This window comes from Rhinolophus sinicus, linkage group LG09, assembly GCF_036562045.2.
Source record: "Rhinolophus sinicus isolate RSC01 linkage group LG09, ASM3656204v1, whole genome shotgun sequence".
In the NCBI taxonomy this organism is placed as follows: Eukaryota; Metazoa; Chordata; class Mammalia; order Chiroptera; family Rhinolophidae; genus Rhinolophus; species Rhinolophus sinicus.
The window spans coordinates 59,977,201-60,003,960 of record NC_133758.1 but is presented as its reverse complement, the minus strand read 5'-3'; the positions used below and the strand labels follow the sequence as shown (position 1 = coordinate 60,003,960).

General features: G+C 41.4%; 1 protein-coding gene and 1 pseudogene across 10 annotated transcripts in view; both read left to right on the top strand.

The window, feature by feature from the left end:
* Positions 1-26,760, top strand: part of BLVRA (biliverdin reductase A) — a 108,124-nt gene that overhangs the window by 13,016 nt on the left and 68,348 nt on the right. For 6 of the 10 annotated variants that reach the window (XM_019718889.2, XM_074340511.1, XM_074340508.1 and 3 more), the window contains 2 exons: positions 6,126-6,158; positions 24,911-25,032. In XM_019718889.2, coding sequence (XP_019574448.2) covers positions 6,126-6,158; positions 24,911-25,032 — 155 coding nt within the window. The remainder of the gene's footprint in view (positions 1-6,125; positions 6,159-24,910; positions 25,033-26,760) is intronic. The other 4 variants (XM_074340512.1, XM_019718886.2, XM_074340514.1 and 1 more) reach the window with 1 other exon arrangement.
* On the top strand, positions 9,034-16,294 carry LOC109438806 (homocysteine-responsive endoplasmic reticulum-resident ubiquitin-like domain member 2 protein; annotated as a pseudogene).

Sequence of the window (26,760 nt, the reverse complement as noted above, 5' to 3'; positions counted from 1 at the left end):
AAATATTTTTTTCCATTCCTTTACATTCAATCTGCATGTGTCTTTCAATCTGAAGTGAGTCTCTTGTAGGCAGCATATATAAGGGTCTTATTTTCTTTTTATTTAGCCACCCTGTTTTTTGAAGGGAGCCTTTAATTCATTTACATTTAAATTAGTTATTGATCAACATATATTTACTGTGTTTTCCCGAAAATAAGACCTAGACAGACCATCAGCTCTAATGCATCTTTTGGACCAAAATTTAATATAAGATCAGGTCTTATATAACATGACATTATTAATGAACCCTAATTGAATTTACGTTGTTATATAAGACCCAGTCTTACATTATAGTAAAATAAGACCAGATCATATATTAATTTTTGCTCCGAAAGATGCACTAGAGCTGATGGTCCGGCTAGGTCTTATTTTTGGGGGAACATGGTGTTGTTATTTTATTACTCACATTTTTATCTTTTTCTTCTTTTTCTTAACAAAGTACCTTTAACAATTCCTATAATACTGGTTTTGTGGTAATGAACTCAGTTAGCTTTTTCTTGTCTGGAAAGCTCCTTATCTGTCTTTCAATTCTAAATGATAGCTTTGCCAGATTGAGTAGTCTTGGTTGTAAGTCCGTGCTTTTTATCACTTTTAATATTTCCTGCCACTCCCTTCTGTCTGGCAAAGTTTCTGTTGTGTTGAGAAATCAGCTGATTGTCTAATACAAGGGAGCTGCCTTGTAAGTAACTAGTTGTCTTTCTCTTGATGCTTCTAGGATTCTCTCTTTGTCTTTAACTTTTGGCATTTTAATTATGATGTCCTGGTGTGGGCCTGTTAGGGTTCATCTTTTTCGGGACTCTGAGCTTCTTGGGCTTGTATGTCTATTTCCTTCCCCAGGCTAGGGAAGTTTTTCATCATTATTTCTTCAAATAGGTTTTCAGTTCCTAGTTCTCTCTCTTCTTCTGGTACCCCAATGATGCAAGTGTTGGTATGCTTGATGTCCCAGAGGCTCCTTAAATTCTCCTCATGTTTTTGGATTCTTTTTTCTCTTTTCTGTTTTGATTGGATGTTTTTTACTACCTTGTCTTCTAAATCACAGATTCAGTCCTCTGCTTCATCTAATCTACTATTGATTCTTTGTAATGTATTCTTCATTTACTGTAGTCTTCATTTCTGACTGATTCTTTTTTTATGTTTTCTATCCCTTTGTTGAAATTCTACCTAAGTCATTGAGCATACTTATAACCAGTGTTTTGAACTATGCATCTGGTAGATTGTTGTCTACATTTTGTTTAATTCTTATTCTGGAGCTTTCATTTGGGACATGTTTCTTTGTTTCCTCATTTTGTCTGCCTCCCTGTGTTTGTGTCTATGTATTAAGTAGGGCTGCTATGTCTCCTGGTCTTAGCAGTGTGGCCCTATGTAGTAGGTTTCCTGTGGGTCCCAGTGGTGGAATCTCCCTGAGGCGACTACTCCAGGTGTGTCCCTTGTGTGGGTGGTGTGTGCTGTCCTGTTGTAGTTGAGCCTTGGTTGCTGTTTGCACATGAATGGGAGGTATTAACTCTCCGCCTGATTAGTTTTGAGGACTGGCCATGACTGCAGTGGAGGAGCTGTTGTGCAAAGGCTGACCCTACAGAGCAGGATTCACTTTAGCAGGGCTGTGGTACCTATTGAGTCTGCCCTTTGTGTGTGTCATTTGTGGAGGTGGTTGGGTGGTGCTCTGGTGTGGTCTGAAGCTGGCCACAGGGTTATGGGTTCTGGGGCTTCTTGGGAGGGTCTCTGGTACAGGCCAAGGTCAGCTACTGCTTGTGCCCTGCCCCAGGGCCGCTTGGTGTGAGCTAAAAAGTGATCTGTAGATGGTGGTGCTGGACTTGTAGGTGCCTGGGAGAGATAAAGCTGCAAACTGAGGCTGCCTGCCACTAGTGCTGGGCTTGGGACCACTTAGCAAAAGATACAGGGTATGCTGAGGCCAGATGTTTCTTTTAGGGGTTTTTTGAGCCTTTGAGAGTTTTTAGGAAAGTCCACAGCATGAGCCAAGATAGGTCATTTGTATGGAAAAGCCACTGGAAGTGGCTTGGGTGGGCCTGCAGGTTGTGTAAGGTGGGGTCTCTGGGAACCACCAGGGCAGTGCCAACAGTGTTAGTTAGCCAGGTTGATGGAGTCTCAGATATGGTGTTCACCTGTATCTGTATGCTGGAAAGGGGGAAGGCTCAACAAAGGAACAATGTCAGCACTTCTGTCTGGGAGGAAGCTGCCCCTCCAGACCTTGCCCTGAAACCAGACAATTCAGTTTCTCTCTGTGTGTCCCTGTAGTCTTTTGAGCTGCTGCTCCAGCATGGGAGCTCAGAGAGAGTGAGTCCATCAGTGAGTAAGTCCGTGTGTGGGTCCTTTATGAGGAATGCCTGGGACTCCAGCAGCTCTCTCTCTGTCTCAGCCACTATCTCTGCTGGTTCTCACAGTCAGAAGTTATGGGTACTTTTCTTCCCGGCTCTAGAAACCCTGGGCTGGGGAGCCTGGTGTGGGGCTGGGACCACACAGCTGAGATATCCCTCAAATTTTTAACTGCCACATGTGGGTGTGGGACCAGTGTTTCCACATCTCTGCTCCTCCTACCAGTGTTGAGGTGACTTCTGTATATCCTTAGCTATAGCACTTCTGTCCAGCTAGACATTAGGCAATTCTCAATGGTGATTGATAGTTCTATAGTTGTAATTTTGATGTGGTCATGAGAGGAGGCAAACATAGCATTTACCTACTTTGCCATCTTGACCAAAACTCAGACTTTGTTTTTAATGTGACACAGATGTTCCAAAATTCATCTGGAGGTCTCAGCAAGCAAAAATATATAAGAGTACTGAACAAGTTAATGAGAGAACTGAAACAAACAGATATCAAAACATATTATAAAGCCACAATCATGTAAACAATATACTACAGCGATGGGAATAGAGATCAGAAACAGTGAAAAAAGGCATAATTATATTCATAAGAATTTATATATGAGTCATTGGCAAAAAGGATGAAATATTCAATAAATAATTTGGGAGCAAGGCTGTTTGCGGAAAGTAGTTAGAGTCTTATGCCACTTACCAAAGTACAATTTAGATTGATTAAAAAATGTAAGTAAATAAAATATTTAACAATCTAAAAGAAAATTTAAAATTTCTCTATAAATCTTTGTAAATATAGTACTAAAAGTCAGAAACTTAAAGCCTTTTCATTTTTGACCATTTATAGTTAAAGCCTGGAAATAAATATACCTAAATTTTTTTGTTAGAGAATTAGGTCTCAGATCTTTTATATTAAAGTATAGCGTAAGGTTCTCCTTGGTTTCTGTTCAATCTTTAATTGGTCTTGGCAGCAGGGTGGAGAGGAAAAGAGAAGGACATGTGGGATGGGCAGGGAGGGTGTTGAAAGGTGGAGCCAGATCTCATTTAGTCCCGGGTTGCTGCTTCCCTTGACAGTGCCATCTTATTGTAAGTGAAGTTGAAATAGTATAATGGGAAGGGAAAGAGCATGGAAGAGATCTGGCCAGGATACTGCAGTTGAATGTACTTTATAAGTGACAATACAACACATTCATCCTAGGTAGTAGACCACTAACACATGATACATTAGAATTTCTAGGTGGCATTCTTCCTTATGCATGTACATGTCTTCAAATTATTTCTTTTGCTTTTGTTTTGCTTTCCCCGGATTCTGTGGGGAAGCAGTAAAGTTCATAAATAATGTTTTGTAGGCTCTTTTTATAGGAAAGTTTTCTGGAAATTCTTATTAGAAGGAGAATACAAGCAGTAGTTATGTTTCTACAAGGACAAGGACTCAGGGCAATTTAATGATTTCTCCTGAATTTGGTTTTGGGGCTGGAGATAGAAATAGGAAGAAGTGGAACTGTTAGGTTACATGCATTTGGAATTTTAATGGATGTTGCTGAACTGCCTTCTGTTGAGATGATACCATCTGTAGACCTCCTCTAATGTCAGAGAGTATTTCCCTCCGCACGTGGACCAGCACACTGTGCCACACATTTTGATCTCTCTCAATCTGATACAGCATCTTGGTGAAATCATGATTTGCATTCAGTGTTCATGACTGAGGTTGAGCATTGTTCCACCTGTTTTAAAAGTCACCTGAATTTCCTTTTCTGGGAATCAGAGAACACTAGAGCTGGAGTAGATCTTTGAGGTGAAGTCCCACTGCGCATCCTACAGATGAGGAACCTGTTTGGCGATGGTCACTTGGCTAGTCCTTGACTGAAAGAGAACTAAAACCAAGGCTTTTATTTGTCATAAAAGCTGTCTGGGTGACAATAAAACAGGATCTGTAAATGTTTCTGGAGGCAATCTGGGGTTTGGCTGTAGAACAAGAAAGCCTGGAAATTACAGTGCAATGTCACAATGCCTTAACTGTGAGGCCAAGTGCTTTTACTCACCCAGAACTTCTGGTACCTCATCTGTAAAATGGAATTAATATTAGCTTTTTTGCCAAGGTTTCAAGGATTAGGGTTAATGTATATAAAGTAGTGACATAAATAGACTCAGCACTGTTAACACCCCCCTAATATTTGTGCATTCTGTTATCTGAGTTTCCCACTTACATGTAAGCTCCAAGGGAGACTTAAACTAAAGTTCTTAAAAATAGAAGTGAAACATCACACCCATATTGACTCCCAGAGATCTGAGAAGAAAGCTTACCCACTTTGTCACTCTTTTAGGGTTTATCTTCTAGCAAGTTACCTTTTTCAGATTTCCAGGAAACATTAAAGCCTCCAGATTTCCAAAGGAAAAACTGTGTGTGTGCTGGCCAGGTTTTGACCCACTCTCAAGCAGGAAGGGGGAATGGGAAGAGAGAAGGGAAGGGAATTACTGAAAACATGTTATTTTCAGCACAGCCTAGATGATCATCCCAGGTGTTCTTAGGATTGCCAAGAGTCAAGGTTTTTCCGTTTGTTTTTTTAAATGGGTGTTATTTCACTATTATTATCTGTGTTTGTCTTCACTCTGCTTAACTTTTCCTATATTTTGAAAGAGAATAAGATCAAATGCAGAGCTGGGTCCAAGGACAGGGTCTGCCCCAGCCCTTCCCTTCCCAGAGGCCATGGAATGCCTTTCTTCCTCTCCTAAGCTCTGAGCAGTCATTTTCATCGGCATCTTGGACATCTCCCCCAGGTGGAAGGGTGAAGAGGCATCTTTAGTCCTTTCTCTGTCACCTCTAGTTCCCCGCTCACCCTGCCATTGCCTGCCCTGGTCTTAGGTAAAATAAAAATAGCAATTCTAACAGTTCTGAAAAATGAATGAGAAAGTTAATTCTTAAGGGCCTCTGTTCTACTCTCAATTCTAGTGTTTTTCCAAGTGTGGCTCTCTGACCATGTGTACAGATTTCTTGGGTGCCTGTTGGAAATGCAGATTCTTAGTCTCCCCTCCCCCATAGACTTCCTGAATTGGAATCTCTGGGGGTGGAACCCATAAAAAGGCATTTTCAGCAAGCAGTCCCAGAAGTACACTAAAGTTTGGAACCACTGCTATTCCTTCCTAGTTCCTTATTTATTTTCTTTCTCTCTCCTGGTACCCCTTAATCTTCCCTTTATCTTTCCTCATTCCTTTGGACTCATGCTCACCTGTTTGCTCCCTCATTCCTCCTCCTTAATGCTAAGGATTCAGAGTAGCCTGTTGAACTGTTCTTTTAACATAATAAATTTAAGATCTCTGGAAACTCAGCTAGTAGAAGAAAAAAAATGTATATTTCTTGCTACATTGCTTGTCCCCATAAAAGAAAGGTAGACACAAAGCTACCCTCTCTGAGCACCAGCTTTGGGAAATACGTCATTCTATCAGGTACACAGAGGCATAACGTTCACAGCTGGTTTCACTACAGGGGATGGACCTTGGAGGTTGGAAATGTCCTTCTTTAGAGAAACATCACTGGCGTGATGTGTCAGGGGAGTCAGCTACCACCAGCCTCAGAATCATACTCTGGCTTGAGTACCCTTGCTGGAGGGCACAAAGTGGTGAAGACATTTAGGGAAGATGGGGTCAATAGGACAAGAAACAGTGGGGGAGGTAGTGGGGGGTGGCAAAGGGGAGTGTCTGCATGGAGTTTGGAGTGGGTGCCATGAGGGTCCTGAACCTCTGCTTTTGTCTTCACAGCCACTGGAGGAAGAGACCAAGATGAATGCAGAGGTGAGTTCTTTAAAAGTACCAGTTGAAGGAATGTTTTTCTTGCAGTGTTCTTCATTTCTCCTTCACAGAGTGTCTTCTATCCCTACAGAGCTCTCAGAAACATTGGCACAAACTTGAAAACATTCCCCCTCTAACCTACCATGTGCACATGGCTCTGGATGACAGGAGAAGAGTTAGGCCCCTTTGAGTTCTTATCTGTGTCTGTCCTGAATCAGTTAGAAGAGAACTTATCTACTATAGTTAATCCTGAAACACCACTCACAGGCTTGGGGAAGTTTGGACAGTGGCCTATGGGGGTGCTGGGTCCAGAGCCCTGCTGTGTGTTATTCTGGGGACACTTACTGCTGCTTACTAGAAACTTCCTCTGCATCATCTCCTTGATGCTGTCACTTCCAGTGTATCTGTTGTTTGATACAAGGAGATGTCTAGTCCTTTGTCCCTTTGCTTTTTCCTGACTGATCAGCCCCTTTCCTGCTTTTACTCCCTTCTAGTCTAGACCCTGGAGTTCAACTCTTCAACTGCTATTATGCTGCTGTCCCCACCTCCTTTTCCTCTTATTCTGTTGATATGCTGTTGCAATCCAGAGTCTGTTCCCACAGAACAGTGGTGTTGGGTGAGTGGCACAGCCTCCTGCTGTTTGCATCGGTCAGATGTCTCAAAATCCCATGTGGGCTAAGCACTGTCCACCAGCTTAAGCACTCTGTGTAGCCCTGGGCAGCTTTCTTCCCCACTGCACTGAACAGCCAGGTCCAGTCTTCATCACTCCTCCAGCTACCTCCTCACTCTGAGCAGCTGGATCACCTTTTACTTTACAGAGAAAGATGGGAACCATCAGACATCATCCTTCTCAATTCCTGCCTCACCATTTGTCTTGTTCCTCTTGTCACAGTGGGAGGGATGTTTATCAGTGATAGAGCTCCAGGATGCAAGGACTGGAAAACCCAACTTAATGTAGTTTTTGTTTAGGAAGTCCAAAGGAGGGTAGGCTTCAGGGAAGGTTGGTGCAGTGGCTCAGCTGTTTCATCGAGGATCCAAGATCTTTGCACTTCTGCTCTCCTTCCAAGTGTCAGTTCCATCCCAGAGGTCACCCCCTTATGTCTGTAGGATAGCAGCCAGCAGCAGCTGGGGCTACGTGCTTCCCTGGGCACTGTGAGCAAGATAGAGAGAGCTTCCTTCGGCTCTCACAGAAAAGTTGGAACCTCTTTCCTTGAAGCCGTACCAAATGCCTTCTTAGGGCTTCCTGGCTAGAATCTGGTCCCATTCCCGTTCCTGGACTGATTCCTATGTCAGAGGAGCCAGTTGGCTTAGACTCCTCAGGTCCACCTGGAGCAGCTTAGCCCCTACCACTAGGCTGGATACAGGAAGAAGAAATGGGGATGGACATGGGGAATGGATCCATCGCATCCATTCCAAGACATTTCTGGTGAAAGTGCACCCCTCTCTATGCTCTGAACTGCAAATTCCGTTGCCTGTTCATACCTTGCACTGCCGCCCTCATTACCTCCTTTACCAGCTGCATTGTTTACCTAATTTATACTAGCTCGTTCTCATTAATATTTCAGAATGCTTTAGTTTTTACTTTTTTTCAGAACAAAACAACACGTGGTATCTTGTCAAGCTATGTAATCCTATTTTTCTCATCCCCTTCAGAGGCCGGCTTCTTGAAAGAGATATCTGCAGCTAATTTCTCCATTTTCTTCTCTGAGTCTTCCTTAACCTGCCGTAGTCTGGCTTCAGCCCCTAATGAAATTCATCTTAAATAATTAAAAAAATTTTTTTTTGGTAATAATGTAAGTACACGTACCTAGTACAAAACTTAAAAGCTACAAAATGGTAAACAGTCAAAAGTAAGTGTTGCTACTGCTCATCCCCCCAGCCTCCCTTTGCCAAAGCTGACTTCTGTTCACCATTTTCTGGTGCCTCTGACCCCTTATCTTAGAAGTTCTGAAGAAAGAGGAGAAACTTTGCATTAATACTAAGTGTATACAACCTGGACCAGTAACAGTTACATCAATCATCAATTACCACTTCTGTCCTATAATTTCGACCTTTCCTTCTTTGATGGCTTTTTCCTCTTAACCTTTTAAAAACATTCCCAGACCTTTGGTCCCCTTCCAACAATTCCCTCTTCTCTTCTGCCTTAAACACTTACTATTTCGTGTCTGTGACCACCTTCTCACTTCCCTTTTATATCCAGTCGCACTGCAATCTGACTTGGTTCTCACTGCTTCACTAAAACGTCTCAGGTGAAAGTTACTAGTGGCCTCCATATTGCCAAATTTGGTCCAAACCTTTTCTTTGAAGCATTTGACACTATTGACGTCGTTCTTGAAATTTCACCATGACACCCCAGGGTTTCTGTCTGTCTCTCTGGTGACTTCCCAGACTTATTCTTAGGCTCCTCTTCTCTCTTTAAAAGTTTGTGTTCCCTAGGGTACTTCTCGCTCTCCGCACTGTCCTAGGGAACTCACCTGACCCCATAGCTTTTATTTGTCAGTTGTATATTTAGGAATGTGCCAAATGGATGTGTCCAACCAGGTCTTTCTCCTCAACTCCAGATCCATACTGATAGGTCGGCCAATAAAGGAACATGCGTGGTCAGGAAAGTTAAGAAAGTTTTTATTGTAAGAGAGAAAAATATATTGGACTGAGCAAAGACCGCTACAGTCTGGGCTGCATGTCTAAAGGAGACTCGCAGCCCTGAGAAAGAGGGTGAGGAGGGTTTTATAGGGGCAGTGGGACAGGGTAGCATTGTTTGAACAGAAAATGCGGACTGCCTGCAAGCCAGTAGCTGTTTTGTGGCATTTTCTGTGATTGCAAGTTTGGCTGTGCTGCAGGTGCAGGCCAACAAACATTTTGTTGTTTTCTTGCAGACATGGCTCTATCTGTAAGTCAAGTTCTCTGAGACCTAACATTCAGAGACCTAACACATACCTCCAGAAGCCTGGATTGCTCGTCTTCATTTAGAGGTTCTATAGGCATCCTAACACATTAATACCTAACCTGGACTTGCTGTTTTTCACCTGCTCCAAATATGCTTCTTCTCAGGGAAGGGCATCACTGCCCTCTATTTACCTGGACTCAAAGCCTGATGTCCCACTCATTTCTTTCTCACATTCCATGCTGTAAATCCTATGATTTCATTGATTTAATCAATCACTAAAATTTATATAACAAAACACTGTGCCAGACTCTAGATTTGGCTTTATGGCTATAATGGTAAAATCTATCTGTCTGTCTGTCTGTCTGTCTGTCTGTCTGTCTGTCTGTCTGTCTATCTATCTATCTATCTATCTATCTATCTATCTATCTATCTATCATCTATCTAATCTATCTATCTCTATCAGTAGATAGATAGAGATAGATACGGTATTTGTACTCATGGAACTTATTGAACTAGTGATACCATAATATGTTTCAAATCTGTCTATTCCTTACTTTACTTTCTGCCTGCTCATTACTTCATCACTTTCCTAAGTCTGTACTTACTCTCTTTATTTTACTTACCTTCCTCTAGGTCATTCTCTTTCCCTTTCTGAGAGTAGAGGAGGAGACCTTAGACACAGAGGGTACTCCTTGGCCCTTGTGCATGACACCTTATCTTTGCTGGTCTGTTCAAGGCCCCTCTCTTATATTTATTTTCTTCTTCCTTTTGTCTCTGTCTCCATTCTCAGCCTCCCAAAGACAGCTGTTCTAATGTAGTAAATGTTTACCTTTTCACTTACATGTATTCATGAAAATATGTTATTTTTTGTATAAATACGTTTTACATTTACAAACAGTAAAATTCACCATTGTTTTGGTGTACAGTTATGTGAGTTAAAATACATGCATAGATTTGTGTACCCATCACTATTATCAGAATTCAGATTCTCCAAAACATTCCCTTCTATTACCACTTTATTGTCACAGCCTCCCTGATCTGTAATCCCTAGCAACCACTGTGTGATATACTTTAATTTAAATAATTATATTGTGTTAAAACAGCTTATATCTCGGTCTCTTTGTTTTTTCTTTTTCTTTTTTCATGATGTAACATATAGTTAATGTGCTGTACAGTACCCCATGCTGTGCACCCTTTTAATCCTAACAAAACACCTATTAACAACATGCTGCTATTACCTCTGTGCTGTAGATGAGGAAAATGAGGGCTAAGTAAATTGCCCTAAGTCACACGGTATTAGGGACAGAATAGGGATTCAAGCCATGATGTTTCATGAATGCCCTTTTTCTTGTCTATATTCAGCTAATCCTGTCCATCCTGTTCAAGTGTCATTTCTGCTATATGAAATGTTTTCTGGAGCTTTCTCTCTGGAAGTATACCTCCTTGTTGTGAATTTCCTTTGCCCTTTACTTACCTCTTTTTTGTTACCTTCCATTCTCTGACTTCAAGTATAGCTGTCTGTGTGCCTTGTTCATCTAGGTATCCCCTCACCCATAGTTTGTCCTCACTAAATTTCAGTTGACTAAATGACAGGATAGTTCAGAAACTGGTAATCTTGTAATACAATCCAGGCCTTTGGTGGGTCACTGAAAATGTAGAGGAATGAAATCATGACAGAAAATTTCAAGGAAAACTTGTGAGGAGAAGGGTGGAGAAGGACCACTGGCCACAATCAGGCCTTTAATTTCAGAGGATATTTGTTGAAGGCATGAACGACTCCCAGGGTTTCAAGTGTTTCAAGCTGGATGCCTGATGGAATTTGTGGAGCCACTGGCCTTTTCTCAGATGTTCAGAGCACAGTCAGTCAGGTGGGACAGATAACTGGTCACCCAGGTCAGGTTGAGGTGGTCAGGTGGAGATGCCCAGTTTGCATTTCTTCTTGGAACTGAAGCTTGGAGGAGAGGATATTTATGGCTCAAAATGTTGAAGTCTTTAGCATAAAAGTGGTAATGGAAACCTTAATAATGAGGGTTTTCCCCAACCCCCCCTCCCCCCCCAGGAAGAGAAAAGAACAGAGGGACAAGGACAGGGCTTTGGGAAATATGAACATCTAGGGATGGAGAAGGGAAGTCGTGAAGTGTGAAAAGAAAACCTCAATGTGAGGTGAGAGAAGACAAGAAAGGAGTGAATTTAAAGAAGGTCCAGTAAAATTTCAAATATGTCTGAGGTCCAGGAGAAGCCCTTGAGTTTAGCAATGAGGTCTTAGGTGACCTGTGATAAAGTAGAGAGGTGTGGTAATGAAAACCAGATTATACTTGGGTGGAAAGGGGGAGTGGAAGTGGTAACTGTAGCCTAGAGTGTGAGGAGTCAGATAATTTGTGGGTACTAGACAGTGCATGATCTCGGGTAGAGGGCCCCAGAGGTGGGGCAGCAGAGGATGCCAGGCACTGTAGAGGGATCTCCAGGAAGGGAGATTGGAGTCAGCCAAAGGCTGTACAAGATGTAGAGTTTTCATCTGCTCAGAGAATCCCTTGGGTGTTTGTATTTTAGATAACTAATATACTCAACATGATTCAAAATTGTAAAGGATAAAAAAAAAGATTTATGCCGAGAAGTTCTCTTCCCTCCCAGCTTCTCACGGTCTTAGGCAATCAATGCTATTGTTTTCACGGCTGTCCTTTCAGAGAGATTCTAACATATATAAAAAATATTTTTTCCCTTCAGCTTCCCCCCCTGCTTTTTTTACACACTGTTATAGCACACAAGTTACAGTGGTCTGTATTTTGCTTTTCTCACCCAACAATATATCTTGGAGATTAATACCTTCTGATACATAAAGAACTTCCTTGTTATATTTTATAGAAGTGTGATATTCCATTTTAGTGGTACACCATAACTTATATAACCAGCCTAATGCTAACAACATATACATTCATTATTTTTTATCTTTTGCTGTTACAACAATGATTACAATAATCCTAAGTCATTTTACTGTATTCTTAGAAATGCATTTTTGGAGCAAAGAGTATTTGCATGATAAATATTTCCAAGTTGTTCTCTACAAAGGGGTGCTGTTTTTCTCCCCTCCTGCAATGTATGAATGTTCCTGTTTCCCATGCCAACCAATGTGTTGTCAAACTTTCTGATCCTTGTAAACAGTAAATGCAAAACATTAGATTGTTCTTTCTGACTATTTGGAATCTCATTTCCCCATCACAGAGTAGTAATCAAGCACCTGCCCTCATGCCTCACACCTTGAAATTCTTCTATAATGATTTTACATTTTCTATCCTCTTAATATCAAAAGTTGTTTTTCTTCTAAATTGATAGAGCATGTTCTCTTAATTTAACTTTCTCTGAATTCCATTATCAGATCTGGAGCTCCAAACACTAATTTCTCTGAATCCAAGAAGAGGAACAAGCTCACTCTGTGACTATGATTTGGCTTTGAATTATTTTTTGAGTCACTTTTCTGTACTGTATGTGTGTCCATTTTCTGCTGTCTTAAAACTGCTCCTATTCCTTTGTCCTTAAAATACTACCCCTACAGGGCTGCATATACTCATATAGTGGTATTTTACCAAAGGTTCAAGACAGCAGACAACTCAGTATGAAAATTTAGACATCCTGGTTTCTAGAAATCCATTGTCTACACCTCTATGTCTTCCTGGCTCCTTTCTCTGCATGCTTCAGTCTCATAACCTGCATGCACTTTCCTCTGCTTTCTGCTGGTTCCCATCCCGAAAGTTATCGCCACCACTACAGAGTAGTTTAGCCATCTCTTTGATCTGTTTAACCTTATATTTTGGGATTTTCTTTTTTCTTTATTTTTTAAATTAACTTTATTGAGGTGACAATGGTTAGTAAAATCGCATACATTTCAAGTGTGCAATTCTATAATACATCATCTATATGTCACATTGTGTGCTCACCACCCAGAGTCACTTCTTCTGTCATGTGTGTATGTGTGTGTGTGTGTGTGTGTGTGTATGACATATATATGTATGTGTGTGTGTGTATATATCTATATCTATATCTATATCTATATCTATATCTATATCTATATCTATATCTATATCTATATCTATATCATCTATATATATATATATATTTGACTCCCCTCTTACCCTCTTCTACCATCTCCCCTCCTCCCTTACCCTCTGATAACCAGTAAACTGTTGTCTGTGTCTATGAGTTTTTGTTTTGGTTCATTTGTCTTGTTCCTTTGTTGCTTTCAGTTTTATATCCCACATGAGTGAAGTCATCAACTTTTTCTGTGTGACTTATTTCGCTTAACATAATAATCTTAAGATTTCGCTTAGCATAATAATCTTAAGATCTATCCATGTTGTCGCAAATGGCAGCATTTCATCTTTTCTTATGGCAGAATGGTGTTCCATCATGTATATATAGCTCATCTTCTTTATCCAATCATCTATTGAAGGGCACTTTGGTTGTGTCCATGTCTTGGCCACTGTAAACAGTGCTGCAGTAAACTTCAGGGTACATAAATCTTTACGAATAAATGTTTTCAGATTGTTTTGGGATTGCTAGGTCATATGGTAATTCTATTCTTAATTTTTTGAGGAACCTCCATACCCTTTTCCATAGTAGCTGTACCAATTTACATTCCCACCAACAGTGTATGAGGTTTCCTTTTTCTCCACAGCCTCTCTAACACTTATTTGTCTTGTTGATGATAGCCATTCTAACAGGTGTGAGGTGATATTGCATTGTGGTTTTGATTTGCATTTCCCTAATAGCTAGTAAAGTTGAGCATTTTTCATATATCTATTGGCCGTTTGTATGTCTTCTTGAAAGAAGTGTCTGTTCAGGTCCTCTGCCCATTTTTTAATTGGATTGTTTGGGGTTTTTTTGTTGTTGTTGAGTTGTACGAGTTCTTTATATATTTTGGATACTAGCCCCTTATCAGAGGCATTGTTTGCAGATATCTTCTCTCATTCAGTTAGTTGCCTCTATGTTTTGTTGGTTTCTTTTGCTGTGCGGAAGCTAAACCATTGCCATCACTTACAGAAAAATTTATAGCACTAGATGCCTGTTTTTGAAAAGAAGTTTTCAAATCAATGACTTAAACTCCCACCTTAGAAGCATATTAAACCCCAGATAAGCAGAAAATTTGAAGTAATAAGGATAAGAGCAGAAATCAATGCAATAGGGAACAACAACAACAACAAACAATTGAGAAAAATCAATGAAATCAAAGCTATTGTTTTTGAGATCAATAGAATTGATAAACTCTATCTAGCCAGGGAGCTTAGGTGAAAAAGAGAGAAGGCATAAATTTCCAATATCAAAAGTAAAAGAATGGCCATCACTACGGAGTCCACAAATATTAATATTTTTGCTGCGACCTTTGTCTGTAGTTGAATGATATTTCTATGCCACTGACTGCGGCGTTTGACTTGACCCCATGAGCTCAATGTTCCAGAAAGGAAGTTTAGGAAAGCAGACGTACATTTTTCTGTATTTTGTGTTTTTCAAGAATGACTAGAAACAGGAAATCTTTATACTTTAATCATTTATTTTAATAAAATGTAGCACTGTAACTGTATTAACTTAAAAATATAAATGCTGTAATTATTTTATGTGGATTTTTGAAACATTTTGGAAAACAAATTTGAAATCAATTTAACGTAGTGAAAAGGTTAAAGGATAATAAGAGCATAGTGTGCATACATTTATGGATAGGAATTCAACAATTCAGATGAAATGGACATACTCCTTAAAAGACTGAAACTACCTAAACTCTTTTAAAAAGAAATGAGCAATCTGAATGTGTGTGTGTGGGTGCGTGCGCGTGCACACACACGCATTAAATAAATTGAATCTGTAGTTAAAAACCTTTCCACAGAGAGAAACTCTGCTATGTTGAAGAAGCAGTTTGCTATGATGTGAAATGCGTATGGACAGGGACGTTTGTCAGGAAACTGCAGGTAGCTTCTAGGAGCTGAGGGCTTCTCCTACAACCAATCTGAATACTGCTGGCAACCACGTGAGCTTGTAAGAGAGCACTGAGCTCTGGATGAGGATGTAACCTGGTCAGCTCCTGAACACAGCCTTGTGAGATCTGAGCAGAGTTCCGAGTTAGGCCATGTTCAGATTCTTTACTCACAGAAACTGTGAGATAATAATATTGAAAAAGGAAAGACATTATCAGAAAACATGGTGTCATATGGCTTATGATTTGTGTACTTAGTGAACTCCCCGTTCTCCAGAACCCAGTGCCAGTAGAGGATGTTGTGGCATCCCAAGCAATTCTGGTTCAAATGACTGAAGATTAACCAGTGCATCATCCAGTCAAGAATCATTGTTTAGAGCTACCAGTTCTTCCTCAGAATGACTGAGACAACTTACCTTCTACATGAAAACCCATCCCACATAGGGTTATCACTTCCCACATGTAATGTAAGGCGATGCAGATAACCAGTTTCTTGGGCAAACTATTCCAGGTAGATTCGCAGTGTATCCTGCTTGTAGCCCACTGCATATGCCATGGTGTTAAATATGTATGCTTAGTAGTATTATGTTCCATTATGTGCAATATCAAGCTGCAGTTTCAGCTGAGGCCACATCAAATGCCAATGCAGCCCAGCCTGCTGCTTCACAGCCTCTAAATTTGGCACATGTTCCTGGAGAATAATACCCACCAGCTCTAAACCTAGTAGCCCAAGAAAATTGACCTATGACTGAGAATGTTCAAATGAATGCACAGTGAGTCCCAGTTCTAAACGAAGATGTCAGTTTAGACTTTCTAGATTGGATGTACACGTTCTCAGGAGCTCAGTTCTTTTTAGCATTGAATATTTCTTTTCTTACTTTAGACAGTTTATTATGGTAATGGATGCTATGCTACTTGCTTATGTACAGGAAGTTGAATGATTTCCTGTTGGGCTACAAGGAGGTCAAACAAGTAAACTATCTAAAGTGTAAAGAAATGGGTCATTTTATAAATGATGCATTTGACGATGAGGGTGGGGAAGGTGCAGGTGAAGATGCCAGTGCAATTCGAAGACTTGTATTAATAGCTTCAGCTTGGTCTTTTATCACGCCTTTTTTACTTCACAATACGAGACAGGCCTTGTCATGTCACAGTACTGTGCCAGGTGGAAAGGAGGGTTTGACATTAAGAAAGGGTTGTACATGGATGGATCTTGAGAGTGTAATGCTGAGCGAAATAAGTCAGACAGAAAAAGCAGAGAACCATGTGATTTCACTGATATGTGGTATATAAACCAAAAACAACAAAAGAACAAGACAAACAAATAAGAAACAGAAACTCATAGACACAGACAATAGTTTAGTGGTTACCAGAGGGTAAGGGGGGTGGGGGGTGGGGGGTGGGGGTGGGAGATGAAGGTAAGGGGGATCAAATATATGGTGATGGAAGGAGAACTGACTCTGGGTGATGAACACACAATGGGATTTATAGATGATGTAATACAGAATTGTACACCTGAAATCTATGTAATTTTACTAACAATTGTCACCCCAATATATTTAATAAGATAAAATGAAAAAAAAAAGAAAGGGTTGTAAATTATAGTGTAATTAAAGCATACACACACACACACACACACACACACACACACACACACACACACACACAGAGGGTGCCAAAAAATGTATACACATTTTAAGAAAGGAAAAACCTATTAAAATTGTAATACTCAATATATACTGATAACAAAACATGAATACAGGTCACGTTTGTCTTCTGCAATTACAAGAGGTGCTCAGAGTGGTTACCAGCAGTGTCTAGACACTTCTGATTGTGGCGAACTACTATATATATATAATCTATATTCTATAAATTATTCTGAAAGTTTTAAAAAGATCTCACAGTTGTTAATAGAGAATTTTCTTGAGGGAGGATCCAAGGTGGTGGAGTAGATAAATTCTGTGCTTGCCTCCTCCAGTGACCACATTAAAATTACAAATAAATTATAGAACAGTCAACCTGGAGAACTGTCTGAAGTCTAGCTGAACAGAGGTTTTATAACTAAGGATATGAAGAAGAAGCCACACCGAGAGCGATAGGAAGGACAGAGACACAGAATGGGCTGGCTCCACATCTGCTGTGGCAGCTGAAACTCAGGAGGGATATCTCAGTCATGAAGGATTCCCCCAAGGAGCAAGGGACCCCAGTCCCACAGTGGGTCCCCCAGCCCAGAGTACCTGTGCAAGGAAGAGGAGCTCCCACAACATCTGGTTGTGAAAAACGGGGGATTCTGACCACCAGAGTGAGATGAAAGGCTGCAGGACACCCAGATGTCCTCTGACAGAGCCTGTGCACACACTCACTCACTGCAGGCACTCACCCTGGGCTCCAGCAGAGGAGCAGTGACTTGGGAGATATCAGAGACATACGGGGAGAGACTGAGTTGTGTGGCTTCAAGGAGTGGATGGAACAGTTGCCATTTTCACTGTGTAGAATCCTCCCATGCAGCCAGCACGTGGGCGCCATCCTTCCTGTGTTGAACCCTCATCTGCATGGCCAGATCAGAATTTAAATTGGCCTGGCAAGCTCTGCCTCACCCAGCTCACTCAACACTGGAGGCATTGCTCTCTGAGCTCTAGCACTGGGACAGTGGCTCTAGGAGGATCTGAGTTGTCTGGCTTTTGGTGGGGGAGGGGTGCTAAGGGGACATCTTTTTCCCGGACTCAGGTGCTGGTGACTCCTTGGGACCCCGCCCCACCCAACTCATGCAATGCCAGAAGCAATTTCGGTGAGCAGCGAGCCCCCCTTGCATTGCATGCTTTCTTGGAGAACTCTCGGGGTGTGCACGGGCCTCAGGCAGGTGGCAGCTGGTCTCAGTGTTCTCTGTCTTCTGCTGAGTAGCTCCAGGCTTAGTACTGGCACCAAATCAGAATCTAACCTAGTGAACACCACTTGTCTCACTTTGGTGACGCCCTGAGTCTCCGCCTCACCCAACTCCCATATTCCACAAGGCTCTATCAATGGCTGAGCCTTACAGACCCAGCTGGTAGCAGCAGGCCTCGCCATGTACTGGGCTTTTTGCCCAGGCCCAGTACTGGTGGCAGCCATCCTTAGTTCACAGCAAGGCCTCTTCCATGCACCTCCTGGTCTAGCAGAGGCAGCAATCAATCACAGATTGCTTTGTATCTCCTACCAGGTAGTCCCCGGCCAGTTTCAGGCAGTGACTGACCTGGGCCTGTACCGGAGCCCTGCTCAAGAGACCACAGAACCAACATACATAGAGGTTGGCTTCAGATTACAGCAGAGCATCACCTAATTAGCTCCATAAGCGGCACACCCAAAGGGTGTCCTCAGTAGGCACCAAAGCCTGCTGGGGTGAATCCTGCTTTGTGGGATAAGCCCCCTGCGCAGAAGCTCATAAGCTGTGGACGTGGCCAAACCCACAGCCAGTCATCCTGAGCCAATATCCCACCTACTGATGTGCCAATAGCAATCAAGGCTCTTGTATAACAGGAGGGCACACACATCCCACACAGGACACTCCTGGGGCACCCAGTGCAGGTGACTTGGGAGACTGTGCCGCTGAGACCCACAGGGCATCTACTACATCAAGCCAACTGGCCAAGACTGGGAAATGTAGCAGATTTACCTTATACATAGAAACAAATATAGGCAGCCAAAGTGAGGAAACACAGAAATACATATCAAATGAAAGAACAGGAGAAAACACCAAATAAATAAACAAAATGGAGGCAAGCAGCCTACCGGATAGAGTTCAAAACAACTCAGTGAGAATGTAAACAAAGAGATAGTAAGTATAAAAAAGGACGTAGAAACCATAAAAAAGAACCAGTCAGAAATGAAAAATACAGTAACAAATTAAGAATGCACTAGAAGGAATCACCAGTAGACTAGCTGAAGCAGAGGATTGACTCAGCAATTTGGAAGACAAGGTAGCAGAAAACACCCAATCAGAACAGCAGAATAACTATTAGAACTGATAAATGATTTCAGTAAAGTAGCAGGATACAAAATTAATATTCAGAAATTGGTTGCATTTTTGTACACCAATAATGAACTGTCAAAAAGAGAAATTAAGAAAACAATCCCATTTACAATTGCATGAAAAATTTTAAATTCCGAGGAATAAATTTAACCAAGGAGGTAAAACACCTGTGTTCAGAAAACTAAGATACTGAAGAAAATACAAATAAATGGAGACATACACTGTGCTCATCGATAGGCAAATTTAACATTGTTAAAATGTCCATATTACCCAAAGCAATCTATAGATTCAGTGCAATTCCTATCAAAATACCCATATGGCTGAGGGAAACAAAGGGCTGCAAGAGTCCCAGGTATTCCTCTTAAAGGGCCCACACATGGACTTATTCACTGACGGACCCACTCTCTCTGAGCTCCAGCACTGTGGTGGCAGCTCAAGGTGGGGAGCTGAGTTGTCTGGCTTGTCCCCCTGAGTTGTCTCTCAAGGGGCGGAGGCTGAGGGACTAGCTTTCTTCCAGACTCAGGTGCTGCAGAATCCGTTGTTTCTTTGTTGATCCCTTCCATCTTCTGACCTGCAGATGCAGGTTGCCATCATGACTAAATCTCCATCAACCTGGTAAACACTTTGCCATGCCCTGGTGATTCCCTGAGACCCTGCCCCACCCAACTTGCGGGCTCACCCAAGCTGTTTCCAGTGGGTTTTCCATACAAATGGCCTTCTTGGCTCATGCTGCAGACTTTTCTGAAATCCCTCAATGTTTCACAAACCCCAAACAAGCAGCATCTGGCTTCGGCATTTCCCATAACTCTTGCCGAGCAGCCCCAAGCCCAGAATTAGCATAACCAACCTCGGTTTTTGACTTGTCCTCTGAAGGCACCTCCAAGCCCACCACTGGTGGCAGCCATCTGCAGTTTGCTTTGTGGCTCATACCAGGTGACCCCACGCAGGGCACAATCTTTGGATGGACTTGGCCTGTGGTCGGGCCCCTCCCAGGCCATTCTGGTAGCCAGCTTCCTACCGAGCTAGAGCATCACTCGGCCTTCTCCAACGACAACACACCCAAAGGGCAGAATTGCAGGCACCAGACTCTTATTAAAGCAAATCCTGCTCCATAGGGTCAGCCTCTGCACAACAGCTCCTCCACTGTAGTCATAGCCAGTGCTCACAACCAACCAGCCTGAGGGTCACTTTTTCCCACTGACATTGTGGGCACAGAGTCCCAGAGAGCAATTTACAGGCTCTCAGCCTCACGTGGAAAGGTGCTGGCTTGGTTATAGATGGCCATCAGCTGTAATTAGCTGTGGCTGGGTGGCCATCAGCTATTAACTGGTTAGCCATTAGCCACTAGTATAACTGCTATGGCTATACTAGGGCATTGGTTGGTTGGTTGGCAGAGAAGCAGATGGCAGGTTGTGGCTAGCAAGTGGGGTTAGCAAGCGTGGATGGCGGATTGCAGATTGTGTGGATCCTACTTCCCGTGTCTTGCCCAGCCGCCAGCGAGACTGAGGTGCATGAAGACCCCTTGTTGGGGTACTGGTGGATGTTTGCTTTTGGGTCTTGGCCAGTCGCCATCTAAAATATAGTGGCATGAACCCCCTATCCATGGCTCCGTTGGTATTCCTTTTTGGCCTAACCAAGTCCTGCATTCTTGTGTGGGGAGGAAGACTAGAGTCCCTGCATGACAGATATGTGAACAGCAACCAAGGCTCAACTACTACAGGAATGCACACACAGCCCACACAATGAGTACACCTGGAGCACCTTGCTCAGTTGACCAGGGATACTGTGCCACTGGGCTCCACGGGACACCAACTATGTAAGACTACTCAACTCAGACGAGGAAACAGAGCAGCCCTATCTTTTTCTTTTTTTTTTTAATTTTTTAAATTTATTGGGGTGACAATTGTTAGTAAAATTACATAGATTTCAGGTGTACAATTCTGTATTACATCATCTATAAATACCACTGTGAGTTCACCACCCAGAGTCAGTTCTCCTTCCATCACCATATATTTGATTCCCCTTACCCTCATCTCCCACCCCCCAACCCCCTTACCCTCTGGTAACCACTAAACTATTGTCTGTGTCTATGAGTTTCTGTTTCTCATTTGTTTGTCTTGTTCTTTTGTTGTGTTTGGTTTATATACCACATATCAGTGAAATCACATGGTTCTCTGCTTTTTCTGTCTGACTTATTTCGCTCAGTATTACACTCTCAAGATCCATCCATGTTGTCACAAATGTTCCTATATCATCTTTCCTTACTGCCGAATAGTAGTATTCCATTGTGTATATATACCACAACTTCTTTATCCATTCATCTATCAAAGGACATTTTGGTTGTTTCCATGTCTTGGCCACCATAAACAAAGCTACAGTGAACATTGGAGCACACGTGTCTTTATGTATAAATGTTTTCAGATTTTTTGGGTAGATACCCAGGAGAGGGATTGCTGGGTCATATAGTAATTCTATTCGTAATTTTTTGAGGAACCTCCACACTGCCTTCCAAACGGCTGCACCAGTCTGCATTCCCACCAACAGTGTATGAGGGTTCCTTTTTCTCCACAGCCTCTCCAACACTTGTTACTATTTGTCTTGTTGATGATAACCATTCTGACTGGGGTGAGGTGATATCTCATTGTGGTTTTGATTTGCATTTCTCTGATGATTAGTGATATTGAGCATTTTTTCATATGTCTATTTGCCATTTGTATGTCCTCTTTGGAGAAATGTCTCTTCAAGTCCTCTGCCCATTTTTCAATGGGGTTATTTGTTTTTTTGTTGTTGAGTTGCATGAGTTCCTTGTATATTCTGGATATTAGCCCCTTATCGGAAGCACTGTTTGCAAAAATCTTCTCCCATTCAGTTGGTGGCCTCTTTGTTTTGTCGATGGTTTCTTTTGCTGTGCAGAAGCTTTTAAGTTTCATATAGTCCCATTCGTTTATTTTAGCTTTTACTTCCATTGCCTTTGGAGTCAAATTCATAAAATGCTCTTTGAACCCAAGATCCGTCAGTTTAGTACCTATGTTTTCTTCTATGCAGTTTATTGTGTCAGGTCTTATGCTTAAGTCTTTGATCCATTTTGTATTAATTTTGGAGAGCAGTCCTATCTAATGCATAGAAACAAACACAGGGAGGCAGCCACAATAGGGACACAAAGAAACATTTCCCAAACAAACCAGAACAAAGCTTTAGAAAAAGACCTAAACAAAATGGAGACAATCTACCAGATACAGAGTTCAAAACACTGGTTATAAAGGTGCTGAATTACCTCAGGGAGAAGTTCAACAAAAAGATAAACATAAAAATGGTGATAGAGAATATAAAAATGAACCAGTCAGAAATAAAGAATACAATAACTAAATGAAGAATACATGAGAGGAAATCAATAGATTAGATGAAGCAGAGGATCGAATTAATGATTTAGAGGATAAGGTAGCAGGAAAAAACCCAATGAGAACAGAAAAAAAAATCCCAAAACAGGAGATTTTAAGGGGCCTCTGGGACAACATCAAGTATACCAACATTCACATCACAGGGTTCCCAGGAGAAGAGAGAGCAAGGAATTGAAAATCTATTTAATGAAATAATGACAGAAAACTTCCCTAACCTCATGAAGGAAATAGACCTACAAGCCCAGGAAGTACAGAGTGCCAAACAGGATGAACCCAAAGACGCCCACACAAGACACATTATAATTAAAATGCAAGGGTTAAAGACGAAGAATCACAAACGCAGCAAGAGAATAGCAGTTAGTTACCTGCAAGGGAGCTCCCTAAGACCATCAGCTGATTTCTCAACAGAAACTTTGCAGGCTAGAAGGAAGTCACACAAAATACTCAAAGTGGTCAAAAGCCATGACCTACAAGATTATCCTACTCAGCAAAGCTATCATTTGGAATTGAAGGACAGATAAAGAGCTCCCCAGACAAGAAGCTAAAAAACTTAATCACCACCAAACTAGTATTACAAAGAAAGTTAAAGGGACTTCTTTAAGACAAAAAAAAGATCAAAACAATGAATCATAAAAATGTAATAACTACGTATCTATCAACAATTACTTTAAATGTAAATAGATTAAGTGCTCCAAGCAAAAAATAGGGTGGCTGAATGGATAAGAAAACAAGACCCTTAATATATGCTGCCTACAAGAGACTCACTTCAGATTGAAGGACACACACACACAGACTGAAAGTAAAGGGATGGAAGAAAGGTATTTCATGCTAATGAAATGAGAGAAAAGCAGGGGTATCAATACTTACACCAGACAAAATAGACCTTAAAACAAAGACTATAACAAGAGACAAAGAAAGACCTGAAATCCCACTTCTGGGTATTCATCCTAAGAAACCCAAAACACTACTTTGAGGGGATGTGTGCATCCATATGTTCATTACAGTATTGTTTACAATGGCCAAGATGTAGAAGCAGCCTAGGTGTCCGTGGAGGGATGAATGGATAAAGAGGAGGTGGTACATATATACAATGGAATATTTCTTGGCCTTGGGAAGGAATAGGTTTTTGCCATGTGTGGCAGCATGGATGGAACTGTAGGGTGTTGTGCTGAATGGAGTATGTCAAACAGAGAAAGACAGATGTAATGTGATTTTATTTATATATGTAATATGAAGAACCAAAAAACTCATAGATACAGAGAACGTTTTTGATGGTTGCCAGTTGGGAGAGGTATTGGGAGGTAGGTGAAAAAGGGGAAGGGATTAAGAAATACAAATTGGTTATTACAAAGTAGTCATGGGAATGTAGGGTATAGCATAATGAATATGGTCAATAATATTGTAATAAGTATGTATGTGTGGTGTCAGATGGATACTAGATTTACTGGGGTGACAGATGGAAGGGGATTGGTGGCAGGGTGAAAAAGGTAAAGGGATTAAGAAGTACAAATTAGTAATTACAAAATAGTCATGGGGATGTAAAGTAAAGCATAGGGAATATGGTCTATAATATGGTAATATCTGTGTATTGTACCAGGTGGGTACTAGATTAGTCAGGGGATCACGTCTTAAATTGTATAAATATCTAATCACTATGCTGTACACCTGAAATTAATATAAAATAATATTAAATGTAAACTGTAATTGAAAAATAAAATAAGTGAGGGAAGGTAAAGGGGAATAAAAGGTTCAGATTTCCAGGTATAAAAGAAATAAGTCATGGGGATGTAATGTACAGCATGGGGAATATAGTCAATAATATTGTAACATGGTTTCAGATGGTTGCTGGACTTAGCATGGTGATCACTTCTTTAGGTATAGAAATGTTGAGTAACTATTGTGTACATCTAAAAATAATATATTTTATGCTATCTTTTAGTAAATTTTTTTTTAAAATGGAACAGTATTACACCTGAAGCTAAAATAAATGATGTGGATTAAAGATGCCTATGTAAAATTTTCCACTCAGTGAAGAAAAAAGGCAGTATGACAAACAGTGCAATTGCATTTTGTAAAACAAAAATAAAACTGAATACACCTATGTATCCACATACACATATACATATATGCAGAGAAAAATATAAAACCTAAGAATTACCAAAATGCTAACATACTTATCTATATATAGGTGGTGAGAATGTGAGTCATTTTTACTTTCTACTTTTGACAAATCTGATTTCCTTTGTGTCATGCAGTTTATGAGTAAAAATTTACTTTAACCATAAAAAAAATATATGTTTTGGGTGGAGCTGACTTCTCTCTGAACTCTTGTTTCAGGGAGTGTCTTGTCTTACCCTCATATGCTGCGGCTTCTGCGAGTTCTGGATTGGCTCCTTATTTTGCTTCTCTGGACCATGAGTCATCCTGCTGACATGTCTTTGTTTGCTGTTCTCTGCTAGATGCCTAAAATATTTTTAAACCCCACCTTGGTCCCTTGTGTTTTAGCCTGAGAGGAAGTTTGGCGTTGTGGTTGTTGGTGTTGGCAGAGCTGGTTCCGTGCGGATGAGGGACTTGCGGAATCCACATGCTTCCTCAGCATTCCTGAACCTGATTGGCTTCGTGTCCAGGTGGCTCACATTTGCTTTGTGCCTTGTAATTCATGGGAAGCACACTGGGATGGAGTAGGCCTCGGGGCATGGAGATTCTCTAGACCCAGGAGAGAGAGATCCAGCTCCAGGGTCATTCCAGAGAACTGCTCAGGTCCGCCCCACAAGATCTGAAGTCCAGATGGGTCTGTAGAGTGCTAGCCTGCAGCTGGGATATGCAGTGAGTCAGCCTGGAAAGAACAACCAAGGCAAAAGCACAGGTAGGGAAAATGACAGTTATAGAAGGAGCACAACGAACATGTGATGGGCTGGCCTGAGAGAAGGCTGAAGGGTGCAACAGCTAATTGTTACATCAGGTATGATAACAGCCATCCATACAGTGGTTCTAGGCTTTGCAAATGTTACCAACTATTTGACGTAGATAACCATTATCAACCAACTCTACTTTATAGATAAAGAAACCAAACCACAGAGAGTTTAAGTAGTTTTCCTGAGGTCACACAGCTGGAAAGTCTAAGAACTGGATTTGAATATAGGTGTATTTCATTCCCAAGCCCATCTCTTAAACACCATGTGTTCTGTTTGATAATTTTGAACCCTACTTTTCATTTAAGCTTCATTTCTCTCCTATAACCAACCAAAACCAAATTTATCACTATGTTTCTTATTTCCTGCCCCATGCTCAGCTCCTTCCTCACCACTTCCTCACACACACACACTACTCACCATACTAACAGTGTGTAGCATCATTTATCAATATTAATTGTGAACTAGATATAGGTATTATGTTGGCTGAGAAAATGTGGGGGTGAGCAAGTTAGGCACATCTCTACTTTCTAGTGCTTGAGAGAAATCAAATAAATATTTAGACAAAGCGTAAGTAACTATTGTGATGGTCCCTGCAGACTTCTTTTATATTTTAATTTATGGGACCTGCTTTCTTCCAGTTTGCCTGTCTTAAAATTTGGCCCTTCCTTTAAAGATTTAAAGTGGACATTGGGCCACTAGGGAGTCCCAGAAGTACTGGGAATCTACCCTTGGTCAATCTCCCCCTCCTAGTAAGATTCTAAGGGAGCTGCACACAAATGGGAGATGAAAATTATTCTTAGCCATACTGTAATTCCTATTGCACCTGTATTTGAAGCTCTGATCAAACATGATAAAGCAGAGCCTCTTTTCTGTTAAGCCTCAGTCCTCTTTCAGCTGGCTGCCATGACTGATGCAGTGGGAATTGCTGAATTACCCAGGTCATGTGGAAAAATGGCCAGCTCATACCCACTACTGCACCTTTGCTGTTATCACACTTTTTCCCTTTTCACATACCCTGTTTCTCATGATCTACCTGCTAAGTCCTACGCCCTCCCCAGGAAGCCTTTTCTGAAATGCTAAACTAGGTGTTCCTTGCTTCCTTGACTCTCCCACATGCATCCCCGGATATTTCTCATGTTAGGCTTGTGTGTGTGTGTGTGTGTGTGTGTGTGTGTGTGTGTGTGTATATCTGTCTGTCTGTCTGTCTTCCTCCCTCTACCAGACTGTGAGCTCATTGGAAGCAGAGGACTTTTAGTTCATTCTTTATGATCTTCCGTAGGGTACCTAGCACACAATAGGCAAACAAGAAGTATTGGTTAAATTGAGCAATGTAGACTGGGTGGCCCACATAGGAAGAAACCTACCCTTATATCCTTTGGCAGCCAAACTTCCCCAAATGCCCTCTGTCTACTGCAGCTTGAGTGGAGCTTTGAGTTGGCT